General features: G+C 41.7%; 1 protein-coding gene and 2 long non-coding RNA genes across 3 annotated transcripts; 1 reads left to right on the top strand and 2 right to left on the bottom strand.

The window, feature by feature from the left end:
• Positions 1-3,243: 3,243 nt before the first annotated feature.
• LOC115171192 (uncharacterized) lies at positions 3,244-5,259 on the bottom strand. The gene is made up of 2 exons (XR_003871147.1): positions 4,910-5,259; positions 3,244-4,306 (listed from the first exon to the last, which is right to left on the bottom strand). It is a non-coding gene; the product is annotated as an uncharacterized LOC115171192 (long non-coding RNA).
• Positions 5,260-5,264: 5 nt separating this feature from the next.
• LOC115171191 (SUMO-conjugating enzyme UBC9-B) lies at positions 5,265-18,819 on the bottom strand. The gene is made up of 7 exons (XM_029727774.1): positions 18,667-18,819; positions 16,674-16,745; positions 16,113-16,196; positions 15,685-15,757; positions 14,352-14,461; positions 6,008-6,087; positions 5,265-5,808 (listed from the first exon to the last, which is right to left on the bottom strand). Exons 2-7 carry the CDS (start codon positions 16,737-16,739, stop codon positions 5,748-5,750), a joined length of 474 nt encoding a protein of 157 aa, XP_029583634.1. The 5' UTR covers positions 16,740-16,745; positions 18,667-18,819; the 3' UTR covers positions 5,265-5,747.
• Positions 18,079-22,199, top strand: LOC115171193 (uncharacterized). Its single transcript, XR_003871148.1, has 2 exons — positions 18,079-18,152; positions 21,935-22,199. It is a non-coding gene; the product is annotated as an uncharacterized LOC115171193 (long non-coding RNA).
• The last annotated feature ends 146 nt before the right edge of the window (positions 22,200-22,345 follow it).

Here is a 22,345-nt window from a genome sequence, read left to right as displayed (position 1 = left end):
CCTTACCTTCGCAGAGAGGAAAAACATAATTTTACAGTGGATTACTGACAAGGTCCCATCTTTTAAAGGTTGGCATAAGATACTATTTCAATTGGTTCCATTGGAATATTTGACATGTACATTACATTCTAAAACAGATCAGTTGTACAAAGTGTGGGAACCTTACCTGAATTACCAATAACCTGATTTATCAGCTATCATGCTGCATGGATTCTCTTAGAATGGTTGTTTACTTGTCTCATGATTATACTGTACGTTCCATGTTTTGGGGCTAATGCCTTTATTTAAACCGAGTTTAGTGTTCAATTTCCATCTGTTTGTTCGTTTTTTTATTCTTATTTTATATTTTTGTTGTATCTTAATATGGAAGAAAACTTACAATAAATGAAACAAATACCAAAAGATAGTTTTTGAGTGGTATTTTGGCTCTAGCCTAATATGGGAAGGGCTGCTACTAAACCAGACTTTGGCTCAGAAAAGACCATAGCTGGCTTCCTCCTTGTGAACCTATAATGCACTTGAAGGATGGCCACCAATACTGCCAGCATGACTTTTAGGGTTCCATGTTATTTGATGGTGGGCTGTATGGTGTACTGTTGTGAATAGGCTGCAGGATATAACATCCCATAACATGCTGATACATGCTACACCCATCTAAGGACTGGCTATCTCTTTCCTAGCTTTTGACAGGTTTTCAGATCAGAAGCTTTTTCCCTCTGGATTGTGGAGGCTATTTCGCCTGCTTATTCAAATGCTGTCCAAGAGTCCCCGCAGGGGTTCTGAGTCACGGCATGGGTGTTACCACCTCCTGAGCACTGCTCAGAGGTGATCTTTTGAGGACATCTGTGCTGCAACCGTCTGGGCATCCATGCTGCAACCGTCTGGGCATCCATGCACACATAGTGGGGTTTTGTAATTGGATTATTACAGACTTTTAACTAGTGTACGGAGCCCCAAGCCTCTGTTAAAAGGTCTCTCCTGTGCCTTGAGAGTGAGTATGCCACATTATTCAGTGTGATTGTAGATCATCTTCAGCCTGAGTTAAATGTATTACATATTATCACCCTCAGCCAGGAAACCAAGATTTCATATTGTAATCAGACTTTTTGCAATAGGCCCACAATTACTCTTTTAGAGAAGTGATAAACTACATGAGAATATTGTCAGCAAGGAAAATGTGTTTTTCTTTCACACACAACAACAACACGATGGCAACTTCAGAGGGTCTCCTTCCTAGTTCCCAATTACCAGCATGAAGGAAGTGAAAGGCACCATCACCAACAACCCTTAGCTTTCCTGTCAGATACTACACATCGCTCTCTTCCTCTCTCTCGTTCTCTTTTGCACACACATATTAATTACGCGGCTGCTGGGGTGAGGTGCCTCTCCACGTGCAGCAATTATTCCACACACAGCCAGTGAAGAAAAAATCTCCAGGCAGGCACCATTTCATGGCACAGGGATGGACACTTCCCAAATAGAACCATTTAGCGCCAGCGGAAAAGCCAAGGCGCAACAGGATCTTGTGATTAGGCTGTTCACATCCATTGATCTGCTGAAGGAAAGGCGATTCAAGGGCACTTGTCATGCTCTTTTGAGTTTTAATTGACTTTTATGTTATGTGGATGGAATTATACTGAACAACAATATAAACGCAGCATGTAAAGTGTTGGTCCCATGTTTCATGAGCTGAAATAAAACATTCCAGAAATGTTCCATACCCACAAAAAGCTTATTTCTCTCAAATCTTTTTCACAAATTTGTTTACATCCCTGTTAGTGAGCATTTCTCCTTTGCCAAGATAATCCATCCACCTGACATGTGTGGCATATCAAGAAGCTGTTTAAACAGCATGATCATTACACAGGTGCAGCTTGTGCTGGGGACAATAAAAGGCCACTCTAAAATGTGCAGTTTTGCCACACAACACAATGCCACAGATATCTCAAGTTTTGAGGGAGAGTGCAACTGGCATGCTAACTGCAGGAATGTCCACCAGAGCTGTCGCCAGATACTTAAATCTTAATTTCTCTACCATAAGCCGCCTCCAACATCGTTTTAGAGAATTTGGCAGTGCGTCCAACCCGGCCTCACAAACGCAGACCACATGTCACCACGTTAGCCCAGGACCTCCACATATGGCTTCTTCACCTGTGGGATTGTCTGAGACCAGCCACTCAGACAGCTGATGAAATGGAGGAATATTTATGTCTGTAATAAAGACCTTTCGTGGTGAAAAATGCATTCTGATTGGCTGGGCCTGGCTCCCAAGTGGGTGGGCCTATGCCCTCCCAGGCCCACCCATGGCTGCACCCTGCCCAGTCATGTGAAATCTATAGATTAGGGCCTAATTAATTTATTTCAATTGACTGAATTCCTTATATGAACTGTAACTCAGTAAAATCTTTGAAAATGTTGCATGTTGCAATTATATTTTGCTCAGTATAGTTGTTATTGCTCAGGAGTCATATAAAGAGTTTGTCATGCCTATAGCGAAAGGAGAGAGAGAAAAAAGAGTGAGGAAGACTGTGGGAAGACAATGGCATTAACAGATGAGTTGGTTATTTTAATATTTCCTCTTTAATAATGAAAATGAATGACCTGCCCCAGTCACTGACAATTAGAGACTCGGGGTTCAGCAAGGGTTAGACTGTGATTGGACTGTTGCCCATGTAAAGAGCCCCTCTAAACGTAATTGTTTGTCTGCTGCTAGGTGCCTTTCTTCCTAAGTAACTCTCAATAGCACCTTTTTTCTAAGAGTACTATCTAAAACCTAAAAGGGTTCTTTAGCTGTCCCCATAGGATAACTCTTTGAAGAACCCTTTTAGGTTCCATATAAAACCCTTTCCACAGAGGATTCTACATGGAACCCAAAAAGGGTTCTCCTATGGGAACAGCCAAATAACCTTTTTGGAACAGTTTTTTTCTAGGAGTGTGCCTATATCGGAATACATTTTAATGGCTTGTCACAGCACTTGGCCTCCAGGGTTTCAGAGTCAGAAATTAGAAATGAAAGCACAGCATTGAAAGAGGATGCAACAGTCCAGTCAACGGGTCCTCTTAGGCCTTTGAAGTTGCAGCTAGATGGAGCACCTGTACTCCCTCCTCCACCTACTCGTCAAGGACAGGTTGTGACTCTGTTCCATTTGCTGATGAACCTAGTATAGGATTCCCTCTCCTGCCTTGTCCCACATCCCAGTTACCAGTTTTCGAAAAAGTAATTTTCCTCCACACGGAATAAGCATGTTTGAATGAATATGCAATTAATTTATTCCATGGTTTATCTTCCATCATGTCAGCTATCCTAACTCTAAATCTGCAGAAGGGAACAAAGGATTGTCCATGTTTTATGCTTAGTGATAAGACACAGGGTGACCCTCTGGCAGCTCCGTTTCCATGGCCACATCATTAGTGCACCGCCCCAGCTGGCTGGAACTGTTTGAAGTGGCAGTGGCACAGTATCTTTAAATAACAAGCCCCCTAGTTTAGGGAGTAAGGAGGGGAAAATAACTTTGGGCAAAAAAATGATTAGCTTTAATCCATGTTTAATGACACCCCATAAAGCCAACCTGCAGATAGTCATCAACGCTCTTCCATTTCACCCAGTTTGTTCTCACCCTGAAATTATTTTCAGTTGTGCTATTTGAGCTGATCCACATCCCATGTTTTTTTTATGTGGGGTTGTCAAAACAGCACCACAAGTAGCGAACATTGACTTAACACTGACTAAATCAATAGCCATACACAACACACCACCTTATCACTGAGGTGTAATCAAGGTTTGTATCATGCTTATTAATTATGACACCAAGGAGATTTTCTGAAAGTGATTGCCTTAGTGGACGAACTGAGCTGATTAGAAATCTGACTTACAGAATTATGCCACTTCAACCCAAAGAACACCTTATGGCATCGGCTTTCTTCATCAACACAGCGACACTCATTTTGGTTATTATTCACATACACAGTAAGAGTAGCAATTTGAGGCGGATCAGAGGAAACTAAGAAATAAAACTCAGTCCTCACGTCAGTCTGTCAATGACAATCAGACAGAAATGAGTCACTTCAAATCACACAGCCTGATAAACATGTTGGTCATGTAATACCAACACGGATTTGTGTTCCTGAGCAAATCTGGCACAAAACAGGATGTATAGCTGGTGTGCATGACGGTGACTGCACTAATGATATCATTTGCATCACAAAACCTGAAATTTGCATGATGTGTTAATTGCTAGCTGTAAACAGAATGTGAAACGCAGTCATATGGGCCCATGGGGTTAGCGTAGCGCGAAGAGGATTCCCTCTTTGAAAAGGTGTGACATGCACACACAGAAGTCAATTACTATTCTCTAGTTATATTGATTAAAAGGATAAGAGAGAGATTTTGGCTATTTTGCCTTTTTCTACCTGCTTAGTCAGATGAACTCATGGATAACATGTCTTAGTCGCCAAAATCTCAACGATCCCTGCTCTAAAGGGATAGTGCAACTAGATTCAGCGCAGGACGAGCTCTCCTTGAGCGGATGGTCAGGGGACTAGAACATAACAAATATTTGCAGACTGCAAATTGACCGCAAGAATCCCAAACAGATATTAGACGAAACAATTTCAAAACTTGCTAACGATCACATCTCTATTATGCGTGGGAATACTTTGGAACAGATCTCATATTAAAATCACTTGGAGCTGATTTGGTGTTTTAGTCTTATGTGCAAAAAAATCTAAATCTCAGAAAACCAAATAAATCACGGGCAGCCAGGATCTATAAACCCGTTACATCCTCCCTTGAAAGGGTCCCTTAGGTATGGTCTTGTTTGAACAGTCCTAACAGTCACTCACAACCTATTATAATCCAGTATCCTTACTGTGCAGAAACAGCTTTAAAAAGGTAGACTTTGGGCACGACAAATAGTCCACCTCCTACGCTTTCTCCATTTTCAAATAGTTGTTCATTCTAGTCATGCATGCCGCTAGTTCGTTAGCTAAGCTAGCCAGTAACTCATCCAGTATGTGTTGTCATGTCACAGGATTTGGTTTTTGGACAGAAGCTGAAGCAATCGATAATTTCTGTAGCCATAAATCTTATTCAACAATTTGTTTTTAACCATTAAAATGACCTTGAATGATTGATTTGATCATGTACACAGTCTAAAGCTGTTACTTTTTCCCAAAGTCCACCTTCAAGAGTAACAGGCATTCAACTGGCAACAGAATGCATTGGGAAAGATGGAACTGAGTCCATCTACATGTATTAACACTTGCTTTGTACAAACACTTTTATTTAAATCTAAATATTTGGACCAAAACAACTTAACAGAGTCTGATGCAGAGACACTAAACTACCTTTGAATGGATTCATTGAGGCCTGTTTTTCTATATCTTTATCAGAACATAGAATTATTTTGCCTAACATTGAATACATTAATACAAATCAATAGAAGTGACTCCCATTTCGTACAGTCTTTTCTGACAAGCGTGAGCTCTTGAAAAAAGAAATACCACAGTTGAGTACAGAAAATCCTTTGTGGTGGCATAGTCCACCTTCAAATCCAGGACTTCCGAAACAAAAAAGCAAAAGGGGTGCATCAGTATGTGGGTGATGGACAGAAATGGCACACATTCAGTTTTAAAACAGTCCAGCAGGAAATAGGTGAGCAATGGACATAGTTGGAGGCAGACAAAAAGGGGGCAGAGACAATATCCTCAGCAAAACAATTTCTTCTATCTTGTGTAGTCTTGAAGCTTTATGGAGAAAACTTTTTGGCTTGTGCTCGAACCCTTTTTTCATATTCCACTCTGTTTTGGCTGAAATGAAAGATGGAAGCATGTTATGAGGAATGGGATATTTCCTGGAAATATCAAGTATCAACTAACAGCCTTGCAACAATGTTGACCAGGAGGGGCACAAGCTAATGAGAAGATTTTGCCAGCAGCTGTGTATATCCTATTCCGACTGTCATTTGACAAAACTTTCACTTAATTAAAATATCTGTCTCAGACCTACCAGTAAATTGTATATGCCTCAGCTTGTGCAGGATCCTGGATATTTGGTTCATTTAGGAGCTCTTGGATTCCTAACAATATCTGTGGATGAAAACAAAGTATAATGGCAATTTGTGTTCGCAACCTTCCATGGCTTCAAATCAATTTCACCTAATAAGTAACCATGAAGCCATGCTGCCCTCTGCAGCAAAGCCATTTACAGTGCAGCCAAGAGTCACCTGTATACACAAGTACAGTTCTCATCACTCCACATGAATTTGGACAATAGTCTCTATAGCCCAGCATTTTGGATTTGAGATCAGTTGAAACATTTTATTTAACTAGGCAAGTCCGTTAAGTCCGTTAAGAACAAATTCTTATTTACAATGACTGCCTACACTGGCCAAACCCGGATGACGCTGGGACAATTGTGCGCCGCCCTATGGACTCCCAATCACAGCCGGTTGTGTTACAGCCTGGATTCGAACCAGGGTGTCTGTAGTGACGCCTATAGCACTGAAGTGCAGTGCCTTAGACCGCTCCGCCACTCGGGGGCCCAATGAGGTAACAGTACAGAAGGTCACCTTTTATTCAAGGATATTTTCCTACATATCCGTTTTACTGTTTCAAAATGTATTAGTGAATTACGTTAAGTGAGGTTAGAGGCACAAAGATCATACCTCTGAAAAATGATAATCTCCTGTTCTTGGAGATTGTAGCATGTTTTGTTGTTGCCTCTGACTGGAATCATTATTCATGACTTCTTAAAATCATGGCATTCTCGGGATTAATTTACAAGTGTTCAAAAACCTCTACTGTCCGAGATAAAATTACTCCAGTCATCAAATCACCATTCAGTTCCTATTTGTCAAAACAAAATGCAAATGCATCAAACGAGTTAGAGTCACAAGCTTGATGTTTTCATTGTGTGCAAGGAATATAGGCCCAAATACTAAACCTTTGACTACTTTGATACTCTACATACTATTTACCAAGGGGGTGGTCATCTATATTTTCCTTCGCTGTCTATTTACCGCCACTCAACGAGCTGTATAGGGTCATAAGAAAACAAGAAAACACTCATCCAGAAGCAGCGCTCCTAGTGGCTGGGGATTTTAATGCAGGGAAACTGAAATCCATTTAAATTTCTTCCAGCATCTCACCTGAGCAACTAGAGGCGAAAGCTCTATCACCTTTACTCTCCACACAGAAAAGCATGCAAAGTGCTCCCTCGACCTCCATTTGGCAAATCTGACCACAACTTCATCCTCCTGATTCCTGCTTACAAGCAAATACTCAGGAAGTACCAGTGACAAGCCCAATATAGAAGTGGTCCGATAAAGCGGATGCTAGGCTACAAGACTGTTTCGCTAGCACAGACTGATAAATTGATGGGATTCAGCCAATGGCACTGAGTAGTTTACCACATCAGTCACGGGCTACATTAATAAGTGCGTCAATGACATCGTCCCCACAGTGACCGGATGTACATTAGGGCTGGGCAACATAAAATGTATGTTTAAGCACAATGTCTGTATCGCAAGAATACATTTTTGAGCTTTTGTCTTCAGGGTCTGGTCTCCTTTGCTCCTTCTGTGCGACTTCCCAATTGCAGACACCAAACCCCTCCCAACCAATCACAACAAAGACAAAAAGGTCCTCATCTCTGACAAGCATTTTGAACTCGCTACTTGCATTTTGTCCCAAAAAAAAGACATTAAAAAGTCAAACCATCACAAAACACACTGAAACCATTTTATCGTAATAGAGAACTTATCCTTTGTAACAATACCCTTATGTCTCAACTCCCAAAATGTAGAACAGAGCAGGAGTATCAATGAAAATTGTAGAAAATTAAATCAGTTTGTCACGTGGCGCATCACATACCGCTAGCAGCATTTTAGCCAGACTTGTGCTAGCTGTCTAGTCTTTTATAAATGTGCAATGAGCATTAAAAAGACATTAAGGAATTGGCATCCCGTTCTCATTCTGAGAAATAAGCATCTTATCCAGGTGTGTCACTTGATTTCAACATCTAAACAGGCTGTTCAAACAGTTGGAAACAGAGGTGTATTCATAAAAATGAAACTTTTCTACCTTGCTAGCAACCAAATAGTTACAAGTTGGCTAGACTTTAAATATAAAAGATTAGCTGGCTACTCACTAGCAGGTCGGCTTGAAACCTGTGTTAATTTTCTATATTGCTCGCTACCAGAAGTTTGTCATCATTAGTGGATGTGCAATGTTCTGGTTAAATTTGTAACATTAAGGGCATTTTCATAGAGTTGAAACCCAGATCAGGTTAAATGGGTAGGTAACATAAAAGGTAACCACATGTAGCCTATGGATTTGTATTAGAATATGCATAAAAATTCCCTTACTTCTTTATTGAGTTATTACATAAAACTGATCGGAATTCTAAGGAATGCATAGTAACCCACAATCAATTGCACTCATGACTACCGGTTTCAGTTACATTTTCTGCCAACTTACAAGTAAACAATATGAATATATTGCTACAAATTAGCTTGCAAGCCAACTAGCCTGCTATTGTTAGCGCTACTAGCCTGCTAACACTACGTTAGCTACTGGCTGACACGCGCAGTGCTATCAACCAGAGGCTGGTGGGAGGAGCTATATGAGAACATGCTCAGTGTAATGGCTGGACTGGAATTAATGGAACGGTATCAAACATATGGAAACCACACGATTGATTACGTTACATTTTTCCATTCCAGCCATTGCAATGAGTCTGTCCTCCTATAGCTATTGGGTAGTAAATAACGTTAGCCAGATGGAAATGGCTAGGTAGCAGCTGTTGTCCATATGATGTTCAGAAAGTGCATCATGGGTAGTTCCGAAGACATCCAGAAATTAAATGTAAAAACGCTAAAACTATGTTTGCAGTTATAGGTAACCAGATCTAGACTACAACTAAGTTACTCTTTGACCACACTTGGATGAGAAAAGTCATGCGTTCTACCCTTTAACTCCCTAGAGTCAATGTCCGTACACTCACGGAAAACTAATTAGCATTATAAATAAATAAAACCATACAATCTGTAGTTGAAGCTAGAGATTGTTTATTTTTTCCCAAGAGTCTTGGGACTCCTCTGAAGTCAGTACAGCCGATCACCCAACTTCTGTCTGTAACAGACTAACAGTTTGGGCTACACTAATATGACCCTTCCGTGGAAAGGTGAGAAGCTTACAAACACGACGAACCATCAAACAGTCAAAGCGTCAATACAGGACTAAGACCGAATCCTATTACACTGGCTCTGATGCTCGTCGGTTGAGGCAGGGCTTGCAAACTATCACAGATTACAAAGGAAAACTCAGCCGCAAGCTGCCCATTAACACAAGCCTACCAGATGAGATCTGCATTCCATGCTTGCTTTGAGGCAAGCAACACTGAAACATGGATGAGAGCGCCAGCTGATCACGCTCTCCATAGCTGTTGTGAGGAAGACCTTTAAACAGGTTAACATTTACAAGGCCAGACGGATTACCAGGACGCATACTCAAAGCATGCCCTGACCAGCTGGCGAGTGTTTAACCTGACATTTTCAGCTCCCTGACCCAGTCTGTACTACCTCCATGTTTCAAGCAGACCACCATATCCCTGTGACCAAGAACAAAAAGGTAACCAGTCTAAACGACAATCACCCTGTAGCACTCATCTGTAGCCATGAAACGCTTTGAAGGGCTGGTTATGGCTCACACTATCAGGCCAGACAGCCTGGACCCAAACCAACTCACCACCCCAAAAGATCAGATGAGGCACTCCATTGCGCTCCACACAGCCTTCTCCCATCTGGACAAGAGGAACACGAACTCAGCAAAAAAAAGAAACGTCCCTGTCTTTCAAAGAATTCATAAAAATCCAAATAACTTCACAGATCTTCATTGTAAAGGGTTTAAACACTGTTCCCCATGCTTGTTCAATGAATCATAAACAATTAATGAACATGCACCTGTGGAACGGTCGTTAAGACACTAACAGCTTTCAGACGGTAGGCAATTAAGGTCACAGTTATGAAAACTTAGGACACTAAAGAGGCCTTTCTACTGACTCTGAAAAACATCAAAAGAAAGATGCCCAGGGTCCCTGCTCATCTGTGTGAGCGTGCCTTAGGCATGCTGCAAGGAGGCATGAGGACTGCAGATGTGGCCAGGGCAATAAATTGCAATGCCTGCACTGAGAGTCACCTAAGCCAGCGCGACAGGACGGACAGCCCATCGTCCTTGCAGTGGCAGACCACGTGTAACACCTGCACATGATCGGTACAGCCGAACATCACACCTGCGGGACAGGTACAGGATGGCAACAACAACTGCCCGAGTTACACCAGGAACACACAACCCCTCCATCAGTGCTCAGACTGTCCGCAATAGGCTGAGAGAGGCTGGACTAAGGGCTCGTAGGCCTGTTGTAAGGCAGGTCCTCAGATATCACCGGCAACAACGTTGCCAATGGGCACAAACCCACCGTTGCTGGACCAGACAGGACTGGCACAAAGTGCTCTTCACTGACGAGTCGCGGTTTTGTCTCACCAGGGGTGACGGTCGGATTCACGTTAATTGTCGAAGGAATGAGCGTTACACCGAGGCCTGTACTCTGAAGCAGGATCGATTCTGAGGTGGAGGGTCCTTCATGGTCTGGGGCGGTGTGTCACAGCATCATCGGACTGAGCTCGTCATTGCAGGCAATCTCAATGCTGTGCGTTACAGGGACGACATCCTCCTCCCTCATGTGGTACCCTTCCTGCAGGCTCAGCCTGACATGACCCTCCAGCATGACAATGCCACCAGCCATACTGCTCGTTCTGTGCGTGAATTCCTGCAAGCCAGGAATGTCAGTGTCCTGCCATGGCCAGCGAAGAGCCTGGATCTCAATCCCATTGAGCATGTCTGGGACCTGTTGGATTGGAGGTTGAGGGCTAGGGCCATTCCCCCCAGAAATGTCTGGGAACTTGCAGGTGCCTTGGTGGAAGAGTGGGGTAAAATCTCACAGCAAGAACTGGCAAATCTGGTGCAGTCCATGAGGAGATGCACTGCAGTAGTTAATGCAGCTGGTGGCCACACCAGATACTGACTGACTTATGATTTTGACCCCCCCCCTTCATTCAAGGACACATTCCATGTCTGTGGAACTTGTTCAGCTTATGTCTGTTGAATCTTATGTTCATAAAAATATTAACACATTTTAAATTTGCTGAAAATAAACAGTTGACAGTGAGGAAGTTTCTTTTTTTTGCTGAGTTTGTGAGAATGCTGTTCATTGACTACAGCTCAGCATTCAACGCCATAGTGCCCACCAAGCTCATCACTAAACTAACGTCCCTGGGACTGAATACCTCCCTCTGCAACTGGATCCTGGACTTCCTTACAGGTCGCCCCTAAGTGGTGAGGGTAGGAAACAGTCACGCTGAGCGTCAAAACAGGTGCCCCTCAGCTCACAACTACAATCAATCATTAGGTTTGCTGACAACATAATGGTGATAGGCTGTCATCGTTGTCTGTGATCAGGCCTATAGGAGTTCAGAGACCTGGCAGTGTGGTGCCAAGACAACAACCTCCCCTTTAACGTCGGCAAGAAAAAGGAGCTGATCGTGGACTACAGGAAATGAGGGCCTAGCACACCCCCATTCACGTCGACAGGTCTGTAGGGGAGCGGGTCAAGAGCTTCAAATTCCTGGTCATCTTACAGCCTTAATCTAAAATGTATTAATAGTTACACCCCCCCCCCCCCCAAAGTACACACACAATACTGTTTAATGACAAAGCAAAAACAGGTTTAGAAATTTTTGCTAACTCATTTTCAAATATGAAACTTTCTTGAAGCACCTTTGGCAGTGATTACAGCCTTGAGTCTTTTTGGGTATGACGATGCAAGCTTGGCACCACTGTATTTGGGGAGTTTCTCCCATTCTTCACTGCAGATCCTCTCATGCTCTGTCAGGATGGATGGGGAGCATCACTGCACAGCCATTTTCAGGTCTCTCCAGAGAATTTTGATCGGGTTCAAGTCCGGGCTCTGGCTGGGCCACTCAAGGACATTGTCCCGAAGCCACCCCTGCCTTGTCTTGGCTGTGTGCTTAGAATCATTGTCCTGTTGGAAGGTGAACCTTTGCCCCAGTCCGAGGTCCTGAGCACTCAGGAGTAGGTTTTCATCAAGGATCTCTGTACTTTGCTCCGTTCATCTTTGCCTCGAACCTGACTAGTCTCCCAGACCCTGTCGCTGAATGACATCCCCACAGCATGATGCTGCCACCACAATGCTTCTCTGTAGGGATGGTGGCAGGTATCATCAGACCAGAAAATCTTGTTTCTCATGGTCTGAGAGTCTTTAGGTGCCTTTTGGTAAACTCCAAGCAGGCTGTCATGTGAGGAGTTGCTTCCGTCTGGCCACTATACCATAAAGGCCTGATTGGTGGAGTGCTGCAGAGATGGAGATGGCTGTCCTTCTGGAAGGTTCTCCCACAGAGGGACTCTGGAGCTCTGTCAGACTGACCATCAGGTTTTTGGGCACTTCCCTGACAAAGACCCTTCACCCCCGATTGCACAGTTTGGCCAACTCTAGTAAACGTCTTAGTCATTCCAAACACCTCTTCCTTTTAAGAATGATGGAAGCCACTGTTCTTGGGAACCTTCAATGCTGCACACATTTTTGGTACCCTTCCCTAGATCTGTGCCTTGATAGAATCTTGTCTCGGTGCTCTACGGACAATTCCTTCGACCTCATGGATTAGTTTTTGCTCTGACATGCACTGTCAACCATGGGACCTTATATAGACAGTTGTGTGCTTTTCCAAATCATGTCCAATCAATTGAATGTATTACAGGTGGACTCCAAGTTGTGGAAACAGCTCAAGGAAACAGGATACGCCGGAGCTTAACTTCAAGTCTCATAACAAAGGGTCTGAATACGTAAGTAAATAAGATATCAGTTCTTTTGGTATAAATTTGCAAACATTCCTAAAAACCTGTTGTGTTTTGTCATTGTGGTATTGTGTTTAAAATTGATTTTTAAAAATATCATCAATCTAGAACAGTGGTTCTTAACCTTGTTGGAGGTACTGACCCCCACCAGTTTCATATGCGCATTCACCGAACCCTTCTTAATTGGAAAAATAAAATTCAAAACATAGGTATATATTTTACTGGTGCACAAAATGAACCGTGCATCAACATCAGTGTTTAAAGAACAAAACCATTAAAACATGATTTTCACACAAAAACAAAAACATAATAATGAATATTTACTGCAAATCAGTGTGACTTCTGCTGTTGCCTTTCAGAGACCAGTTCAGAAATGCGCGGCTTCACCTTGGCAAGATGCTGTGAGGATCGGTTTGTTGATGGGTACAAAGCCGAGAACAGGCAGAGTAGCCTTTTCATCGAATCTGGCTCTCTTCACCTTGAATTCAGCGAGCGTTGTGTTCTTGTATTGTCCATCTCCATGCAGCTTAAGGAAGTGTTCTCTTAGTTTTGCCGGTGCTAGACTAGAATTGCTCAACTTGGCATTGCAAATCATGCAGTTAGGACGCTGACTCTCATCACGTTCCGTTATACATGTGAATCCATATTGTACATATTCGTCCGACCACTTTCTTTTTTTGCTCGACATAGTTAGTATGAAGGGATTAAAATATTAAGAAAGAAATCACACGACGTACCATCACGACAGTCACAATTCGACTACTGAGCGCGCCAAATTCCCTGCAGCACAGATAGGCCAAGCGATGTTGCGTGATCACCTGCAGCCAATGATGGCCAAGCGGGGCGTGTCATCACGAATCATATGAGTCGGGTGTGTGTCTTGACCTCCGCCGAACCCCTGAGACTGACTCACCGAACCCCTGGGGTTCGATCGAACCCAGGTTAAGAACCACTGATCTAGAATAAGGCTGTAATGTAACAAATTGACAAAGTCAAGGTGAATGCACCATGGCAATTACCTCGTACACCTGCACATCGACTCTACTGGTACCCCATGTGTATAGCCAAGTTTTCGTTACTCATTGTGCATTTATTAACACATCTGTATTATTTCTGTATCTTTCTCTGCATTTTTGGAAAAGATACATACATACATACATACTAGATGCATAAAGTGCATTCATTTCTAAATTATTAAAACAGCTCTGTATGAAAATAGACTCAAAATGTGACATTCTGTACCATCACCTCATATGAAACATTTGATCTCAAACCCAAAATGCTGGAGTACACAGGCAAATGTTTTATATTAGCTTCACTGTCCAAATACATACTGGAGGGGAGTGTATATTACTATTCCTAGGGTTATAGGCAAAGAAGAAGCTAAAACCAGAGAAGGGGTCTTGGATGAAAGCGCTTACTTGTTTGATAGTGATGGCTGGCCTCCAGTCTTTGTCCTCCTCTAAAATCGATAGACAGACTGTACCAGAGGGATATACATTTGGATGGAACAAAGGGGGCTCAAATTTGCCTGCCAAAAGCAGAGAAAATATAATTATTAGCACAATATGGAGAAAATTCCAGATGGCACTTATTTGCAGTTCATTAAACAGTGATTTTCAATAGATATCTCCCTCTATCCACACTGAGGTTGGAATAATACTGAACATTCTGATAATGCCCTTTTAGTATAAGAGCGGTTTGAAAAGAGACTGAAATTGCAGCCTGTTTTGGTGGGATGTAGTTTCAGCTTGCCTGGTAAAATGTGTTAATAGACCAATAAGGAGAGTTCAAAGAGCTGGTTTTCTGTTTTCCCCCTACCCACTCACACCAGTCCTAGCAAAATTCTTTCTTGAGAAATTGCTCTTCGCTAAGAAGCTATTTTTGTTTGTTGGCCATTTTAATTGAAAACAAGGCAAGAGTAAACATGTCGTCCCCCACTAATAATGCAACGCCCCCTTGGGGCAATCACTAATTTTGTAAATGACAGATCCATTTGTCAAGACGCACTCACCCATGGAGTCAAATGGGTCCCGTGGTGTTAAATATTGCGTCGGTTAGCTAGACTCATCCCTGTGCATGTGTGCCACATTTCATCATTGAGTCAGACAGCAATAAAAACATGTGCCCATTATAGAGCCACCATGTGGTCAATATGAATGCTCTTGCATATGTTGAGTATTGACAGTGTTTGCAATATGCTTACCAAATGTAGTTACAATGAACATGCTTGACTGATATGCATTTATGTGCCAGATCACATCGGTAAATTTTTTTTTTTAAACTAGAAAAGTCAATTAAGAAAAAAAAAAAAGGTATATTTACAATGACAGCCAACGCTGGGCCATCAATAGTGGCCATGTTTTAGGTACTAGTCTGGAAAATATTGCGTTGAGACCTTTGGCCATAGGTGCCATATCAAGTTTCATGGAGATCAGTCATTCGGTGACATAAGAGTAGCACCTTAGGTGTTTCACAAATTTCTCAATGGCGGACCTTATGGGTCCCAGAGGCAAATTAGTTCCTTATGAGGGACCCATGTAGCGAATTTCATGACTATGTAATACGGGGTGAGGGGCATGACCTTTGAAAGTTTGCATTTTTCTTGTTATAGGGCCACCATCTTGCTAATCAGTGTAACATTGTAAATGCTGGATCTCTATGGCGACACATTATTCACCCACAGTAAGGTACTTAACTGTTACCTGTTACCCAGAAATTATACAGATTTTTTTTTTTAAAGAGAAAACATACACTTGGGAGGTGAAGAAGGATAGTCATCCTTGAAAAGCATTCGGAGTTTGAACAAGCCCCCCTCCCATGGGGTCTGTGGAAGAAATACAGAAATTTGGTCAACACTCCTTCAGTAACTGTAGAGTTACTCATAGTGAAGCAGTGAGAATGTTGCACAACTGTGGTAATCAATTAACATTGGTTCATTGGTCATCCAGCTACTATATAGATGTTAGTACCAGCACCTCAGTGTATTTAATATCTCCTACAACCAATTAATACCCTGCTTAGCTGTTATTAAAGCAAAATCTGCTGTCCAGTTGAAAAATACCATACAGTGCCAACTTATTATGCTGCACAGGAGGGATTGCTTCCTCCAGTTTGAACATAGTGGTACCTACAATACATATACAGAGAAAGTTCAGCGCTCACTCCAGAGAGCGACTTACCCCCTTCTTTCCAGGGATGGCACACTCCCAATTCATCAAGTTCATTGTTCCATCTGGGTTTTTTGTTGGCACAGCAACAAACCCCTAGGGAGAGAGAAGAGATATTGTTCAACACATTAAATTGTCCAACTCCATGAACTTGCCAACTACAGCCCTGCCCAGAATCAACCCTTAGCCCCCGACCCTCTATGGATGCGTAACTCAATGTGTTTAGTTGGCAGCGCTGCCCTGTTAACGGCTCAGTCACCTGTAATGTAGGCCATTTTATTTGTTCCAACAGCCATGCAGTACGTGTTCAGATGTATTGTCCCCCTGTAAGAGTTATGCTGGTGACAAATCCAATTTCCCATTTGGGATCAATAAAGTTTATTCAACCAGGCCAGGGCAGTACAGCTCTGCTTGGCATAGTGTAAAATGTTATGTGGAATAGACGATCCAGAAAACACATTTCCACAAACAGGTCTTCCAAAATGACACATGCCCTTAAAGAAGCAGCTAGGCTTCTACGCAAAGGCACTGTTGACATGAAAATGGCTTCCACCCAAGTCCCTTGATACTCACAAAAGGATGGTCTTTTCTCCAGGCCTTTCTTTCTTGTGCAAGACGACTTAAGGCTATACCAGACATGACTCCCTAAATCAAAAACATTCAGATCAACTGGGAAAAAGGGATCAACAATGGTGTACAGTTCTATTGAAATAAACAATGCATATGTGAGGCACAAGTTCTGCCCACAGATCAGTTCAGGTGTTTTTCGTTTCTCTCTGGCACTCTATGTTACTAGTCTCTGGATAACAGCACAGCCAAATGTGGTGCTCAGAAAGCTCAATGCTGCAACCACTTCAACTAGGTCACATCCACAGGTGCCAAGGGGCGCAACCAGAGACCTAGTCTAAATGTGTTAAATATGAACTCATTCTTTCATATTGTTTTCAACATCCTTGTAATGCAGCTTGTTGCTCATATATGTGTGTAGTAAAAGGTACAACTGACTTCCATTCAGGTAGGCTTTAAGTTCTCCTACACTTTTAGGAAAGGTGCAATCTGGTACTTCAACTGTCCCCATAGGAGAAGCCTTTGCAGAAACCCTTTTGGATCGAGGTTGAACCTGGAATCCAAAAGGGTTCCCCTATGGTGACAGCCTAAGAACCCTTTCGGAGCCCATTTTTCTCTGAGTGTAATGTAAGCATTGACTGCATTAAACAATCTAAAGACCAAACAAAAACTGAATAATCTGGTGGATTCATACACTGGTGAAAATATTTTACTTCACATCTGGGAAGCCTGGTTAGTGTATGTAACTGGGGCCCCTGGTGTAGAAAAGCTATAGCAAATATTTTAATAACTGAACCAAGATGGACAACACTGTCAATTCTAATGGGAACAGATGAGTCATAGTGGGCAGAACAAGCAAGGTGGTGGGCAGAGCCAAGCACAAGCTAGCGAGATCCTATTGGCCAGTTCTAGCATACATCTGAATATTTCCGTTAGGGAGCGCCTACTCTGAGATGAGCATGTGCAATAACTCAATTCGACTTTGCACTACTAAACAAAGCGATTTAAAAAACTTTGGCAAGGGCTAAAGTCTACTGAACTTAATCCACTCTGTTCAAAACAGATTCTAGTTTTGGGAACAGAAACTGTTTTGAGATCAAGTGTTTCATCGATGAGAAAATGTGCTGAATATAGACCAAAATCGATTTCGCAGCATCTTCTCCCACTACGCGCCAGTGGACTTCCTCTCACTACCCTATTTGGTAGTGAGAGGAAACGCCAAGCGATGCTTCGTATTTAAAAATTCAGTGTAATAGCTGTCTCACTGTGCCATCTGTGGCTATAGTATTGAAGGTTCATACCAGACTAACGCAACAAATTTTTTGAATGTGCCACTATCAATATGCTGACAAGATTGAGAGACCTAGAATTTAATGACAGGGTAAACTTAGGCCTTGAGCTAAAGGAATTCAATTCTCACAACCGAGATATCTGTTGGATGTTTAAGTTATCTCTCAGCGGAATGGTACAAAGAAGCATTAACAGGTAACGCTGGTTGCAAATGTAGCAAACTAACATGTTAGCTATAGCAGCTTATTTTGTTGACACACATGCCCCATAAAGTATATATTGATTGGATAACTTGTAGAACAGTAGATACAATTGCAGTCTTTCTGTTGTACAAAGCGAAAATGCAACTCTGCGCAATTCTGGCACGAAAAGCCGCTAAACAAGTGTGCAACAAGAGTGCGCAGCCGTCACATTTCGAGGCTAGGTTAGCTACATAGAAGTCCAGTTTAGGATGCCTTAACCTTTTAAATACATATATCCAGCCGAGAAAAGAACATGCCGTGACGTTTAAGATTGACGTAAATGCAGGTGTTTGTCTTCCGTCTGGATAGCGTAGTTCGTTAGCCAGCCAACTACATTAGCCTAGCTAACAGTAGCAAGTTAGCAAGCTTTCTAGTGTTAGCTCATAAACCAAACCAAAAAAAACCCACAAATTTACACCGACTACGGATAAAAAACAATACATTCTTAGTAGGCGACAAAGACTTACCTTCAGTGTGATAAAAATCACTAGCTATATTTTTAAAAGAACACTCGGGTAGCCCAATTTTTTTATTATTATTATTTTTTTTAAATCTAACTCGAGACAAATCTAGCTAGGCTAGTGAAGTTTCCCTCCTGACACCACCACCACCACCCCCCCCCCCCCCCGAAATTTAGCCTAGGCTAAATAAGACCTGATTACTTGCTAGTGCCTGAAAACAATTAGCGCTAATTACTAAATATGACAATTAGTTCTCTACAAGGTGTTGCTTGTTAAGAGTGTACGTAATCAAATTTGCTACCATCAAAAATGTATTATGAGACAGCTATTTAATAACAAGAACAAACAAGACAAAAACATTAAACATTGAATTTTCTGTGAGAACTATGTGGTGTCACAACTAATACGATGAATGTATTATATTTTGCAGAAAATGCAAGGTACAGCGTATGTTGGTACAAATTATATGATAATTTAAGATTTTAATCATGACTTTCAGGCAAAGCGTTTGACAGCTATGCGTTTAAAGAGACAGTACATCCAAAGTTAGGGACTGAATGTATCGAAAAGATTTCGACCCTACCATTATGCTTGTTTACACTGAGCAGCACTGGGGTCGGAATGCCATCATAGTTTATTTAAGACACTGCAGAGTTGGCTTGAGATATGAGTCAGAAAACGTGCCTTAATACAGGGATGGGATATGTTACTGTATTCCAAATTTGATCTTCATCCAAACTGATACAACCAGAGGATTAAAATATTTTTTGTTTTCTTCTGAAAACTGCCCTCTACAGACCTCATGCTAACTAGAAGTTGTCACAGCAGCCATCATGGAATGGCACATCGCGTTGAACAACAAAATAACTGATTGTACAGTCATCCCAAAATGGCTTCGGTGGCTACTGCTAGTTAGCATGAGGGCGAAAAGGGCAGTTTTTCGAGAGAAAGAAACAAGCAGTATTTCAGTCTTCTCGATGTATCAGTTTGGATAAAGGTAACATTTGGAGTTCAGTGCTAGTAGAGCTCGCCAGCTTGTAGTCCTAAAACCCGGAAATTAGTTACCTGTGGTTCATTCAGCCATCCCAATGGGATTTTCTTTATTTAACTAGGCAAGTCAGTTAAGAACAAATTCTTATTTACAATGACGGTCTACCCTGGCTAAACCCGGATGACGCTGGGATTTGTATTGGACTCCCAATCACGGCCGGATGTGATGCAGCCTGGATTCGAACCAGGTACTGCAGTGACGCCTCTTGCACTGAGATGCAGTGTTTTAGACCACTGCGCCACTCAAAAATGAGTGGGGAAAGATTAGGGTCTTGAAATAAACACAGAAAATAAGGTCTGAGGTGAACACTGGCTTAGGAGATCTTATTCGTTTTGTTCTATACGATAATAGCAGTCCGCTAACATGACTTTTACGAATTATGAAGCATTTGTGCTTTTTTTTATAACAAATTCTTAAACATTTACAAAATGTGACGTTAGCTTATGAAGATTATCTCATAGAACAAAATATATAAGATCTCCTAAGCCTGTGTTTACCACAGACCTTGTTTTTGCCATTCATCCAAAACCCCCACAAAAACGCCGTTGATTTTCCTAATAGGCTTTGTCCAACGGACCACGGCGGAGTTAATGCCTACAAAAAGACACCATTACTATTTCTCTCTATACCCTATGCCTACATTTAGGTACGTTTTCCGACCCATATCTTATGCTGGGTCAGCTGTCTTAATTTAACCATGATGGCTTTCCATCCCCAGTGCAGCTCACTGTAAAAAAGTGTAATAGTAGGGTTGGAATCTTCTGGCTATGTGCAAAATATTAGTTTATGACAATATTTTTGGTAATTACTCGAGAGTATTTTCCTACATAAATATTGCATTCTGTGTGGAAATGAATAGTGATGCATTAATAAGCCTTATAGTAGCTGCTAAACATTATGATGACAATAATCACATTACTTCATTTCTAGCACATACAGATGATCCCTTCACAAACAAGGTTTGTTCACAAAACCTGGATTGTGTTTAGGAGGGTACAACCAGCAACCAGAACGGGGAACTAGAACATATTTGGTGCATCATAGGCTACTGAAACTTTAGTGTTAGATTGATTGACCAAAGAGTTCCTCGATGTGTTTCTATCAGAACGTTCTACAACGTTGTGCCACAGAGTTTCTAAACCCAGAGGTGCAACATCGCGAGACGTCCAGGAACGCTTGCGAAACAGACCAAGCAGACCAGGCTGGGGTTTGAGAAGTCAATGAGAAAAGTGAAACATTCTTCCTTAGTTGTACATTTTCTTGAAATCTGAAGGCACAACCTAGATTCGAGCCCATGTCTGAAGTAGTGGAACTTGTTTTTACTCCAATCTCATGAAAGTGACAAACTGACAAGTTAATTTACGTAAAAAAAAACAACTTTATATTGAAGGAGTGCCTTTGACAGGATGTATGTGCACAGTCTGGACTATTAGACCCGATGACATTGCCTACAAGTGTGATAGGGGATTTCTATACAGTACCACCCGAGTGGCACAGCGGTCTATGGCACTGCATCTGTGCTAGAGGTGTCACTACAGACCCTGGTTCGATTCCAGGCTGTATCATAACCGGCCGTGATTGGGAGTCCCATAGGGCGGCGCACAATTGGCCCAGCGCCGTCCGAGTTAGAGTTTGGCCGGGATACACCGTCATTGTAAATAAGAATTTGTTCTTAACTGACTTGCCTAGTTAAGTAAAGGTTAAATAAAAAAATACAGTATGAGTCATAATACCCATAAAGGCTAGTGGTCAAACAGGGAAATAGTTAATTGTTTTTCCATGATTCATTTATCCCATAGGGGACACTTAAAATAAGGGCTGTGTTTCATGTAGGCTTACCCTGGCGGGACATTTTGATAAGTGTAAATCTCTCTAGGACAAGGTTACTTTAATCAATATATTACCCCCCAAAAATGAAACGCTAATTAGCTGCTAATGTGGCTGTCATAAAGAACTGCAAATGCCATGATCTGGGGGAGACTGTCGAATCGAAGCAAAAGTAAGACTCTCTGGATTAACTATCTAATGTTAGCTAACTGTGGTAATGATTAAATTGGCTACATTTCTTTAAATGGACAATTCTGTGAATGGTCTTGTGCAAGTTTTAAATGGACACAATACCTGTTAGCAAAGTTGTCAGCTAGAGATGACGTGCAGGAGCTTGCTGGGATTTGTAGTCTTGCATGATGTCTACTTTAATGCTAATTAGCTTCTTTTTTTCAGATCTGAGAGAAAATAGAGCTGAATATATTGATAAAAGTCACCTTATCTGAGAGAGAGTTACATGGTTATCAGAACGTCACACCGAGGTAAGCCTACACAAAACACAGCCCTTATTTTAATAGTTTCTAAATTTCCCTAGTGGAAAAACGATTGGAACCATGTATCTTTTTTTGTCGTTGCACTTGCCAATTAAGAACATTCAGAACAAAAGTGAAAAGATATGACAACAATGACAAAGTGACAGTAACAGACGAGCGTAAAAAAAGCTATATATATATATATATACAATAAATAAGTCATAATAAAAGTAAAATAATAATAATGAGACATTGGATCATATGGTCACCTGCCGTAGGCTACATATTATACGTTACGTGTGAAACATGTGAGGATTATATGGAACTATTCATC

This window comes from Salmo trutta, chromosome 32, assembly GCF_901001165.1.
Source record: "Salmo trutta chromosome 32, fSalTru1.1, whole genome shotgun sequence".
Classification (NCBI taxonomy): domain Eukaryota; kingdom Metazoa; phylum Chordata; class Actinopteri; order Salmoniformes; family Salmonidae; genus Salmo; species Salmo trutta.
This window is presented reverse-complemented; position numbering and strand designations above follow the sequence as displayed.

Bases quoted from the DNA above. Each gene is read 5' to 3' on its own strand.
- LOC115171191 (XM_029727774.1), bottom strand. From the start codon at position 16,739: ATGTCTGGTATAGCCTTAAGTCGTCTTGCACAAGAAAGAAAGGCCTGG. The intron at 16,197-16,673 runs GTGAGTATCAAG...CTCTCTCCCTAG, and splicing joins GGAGAAAAGACCATCCTTTT to GGGTTTGTTGCTGTGCCAAC. The intron at 6,088-14,351 runs GTAAGCGCTTTC...TTTCATCCACAG, and splicing joins CAGCCATCACTATCAAACAA to ATATTGTTAGGAATCCAAGA.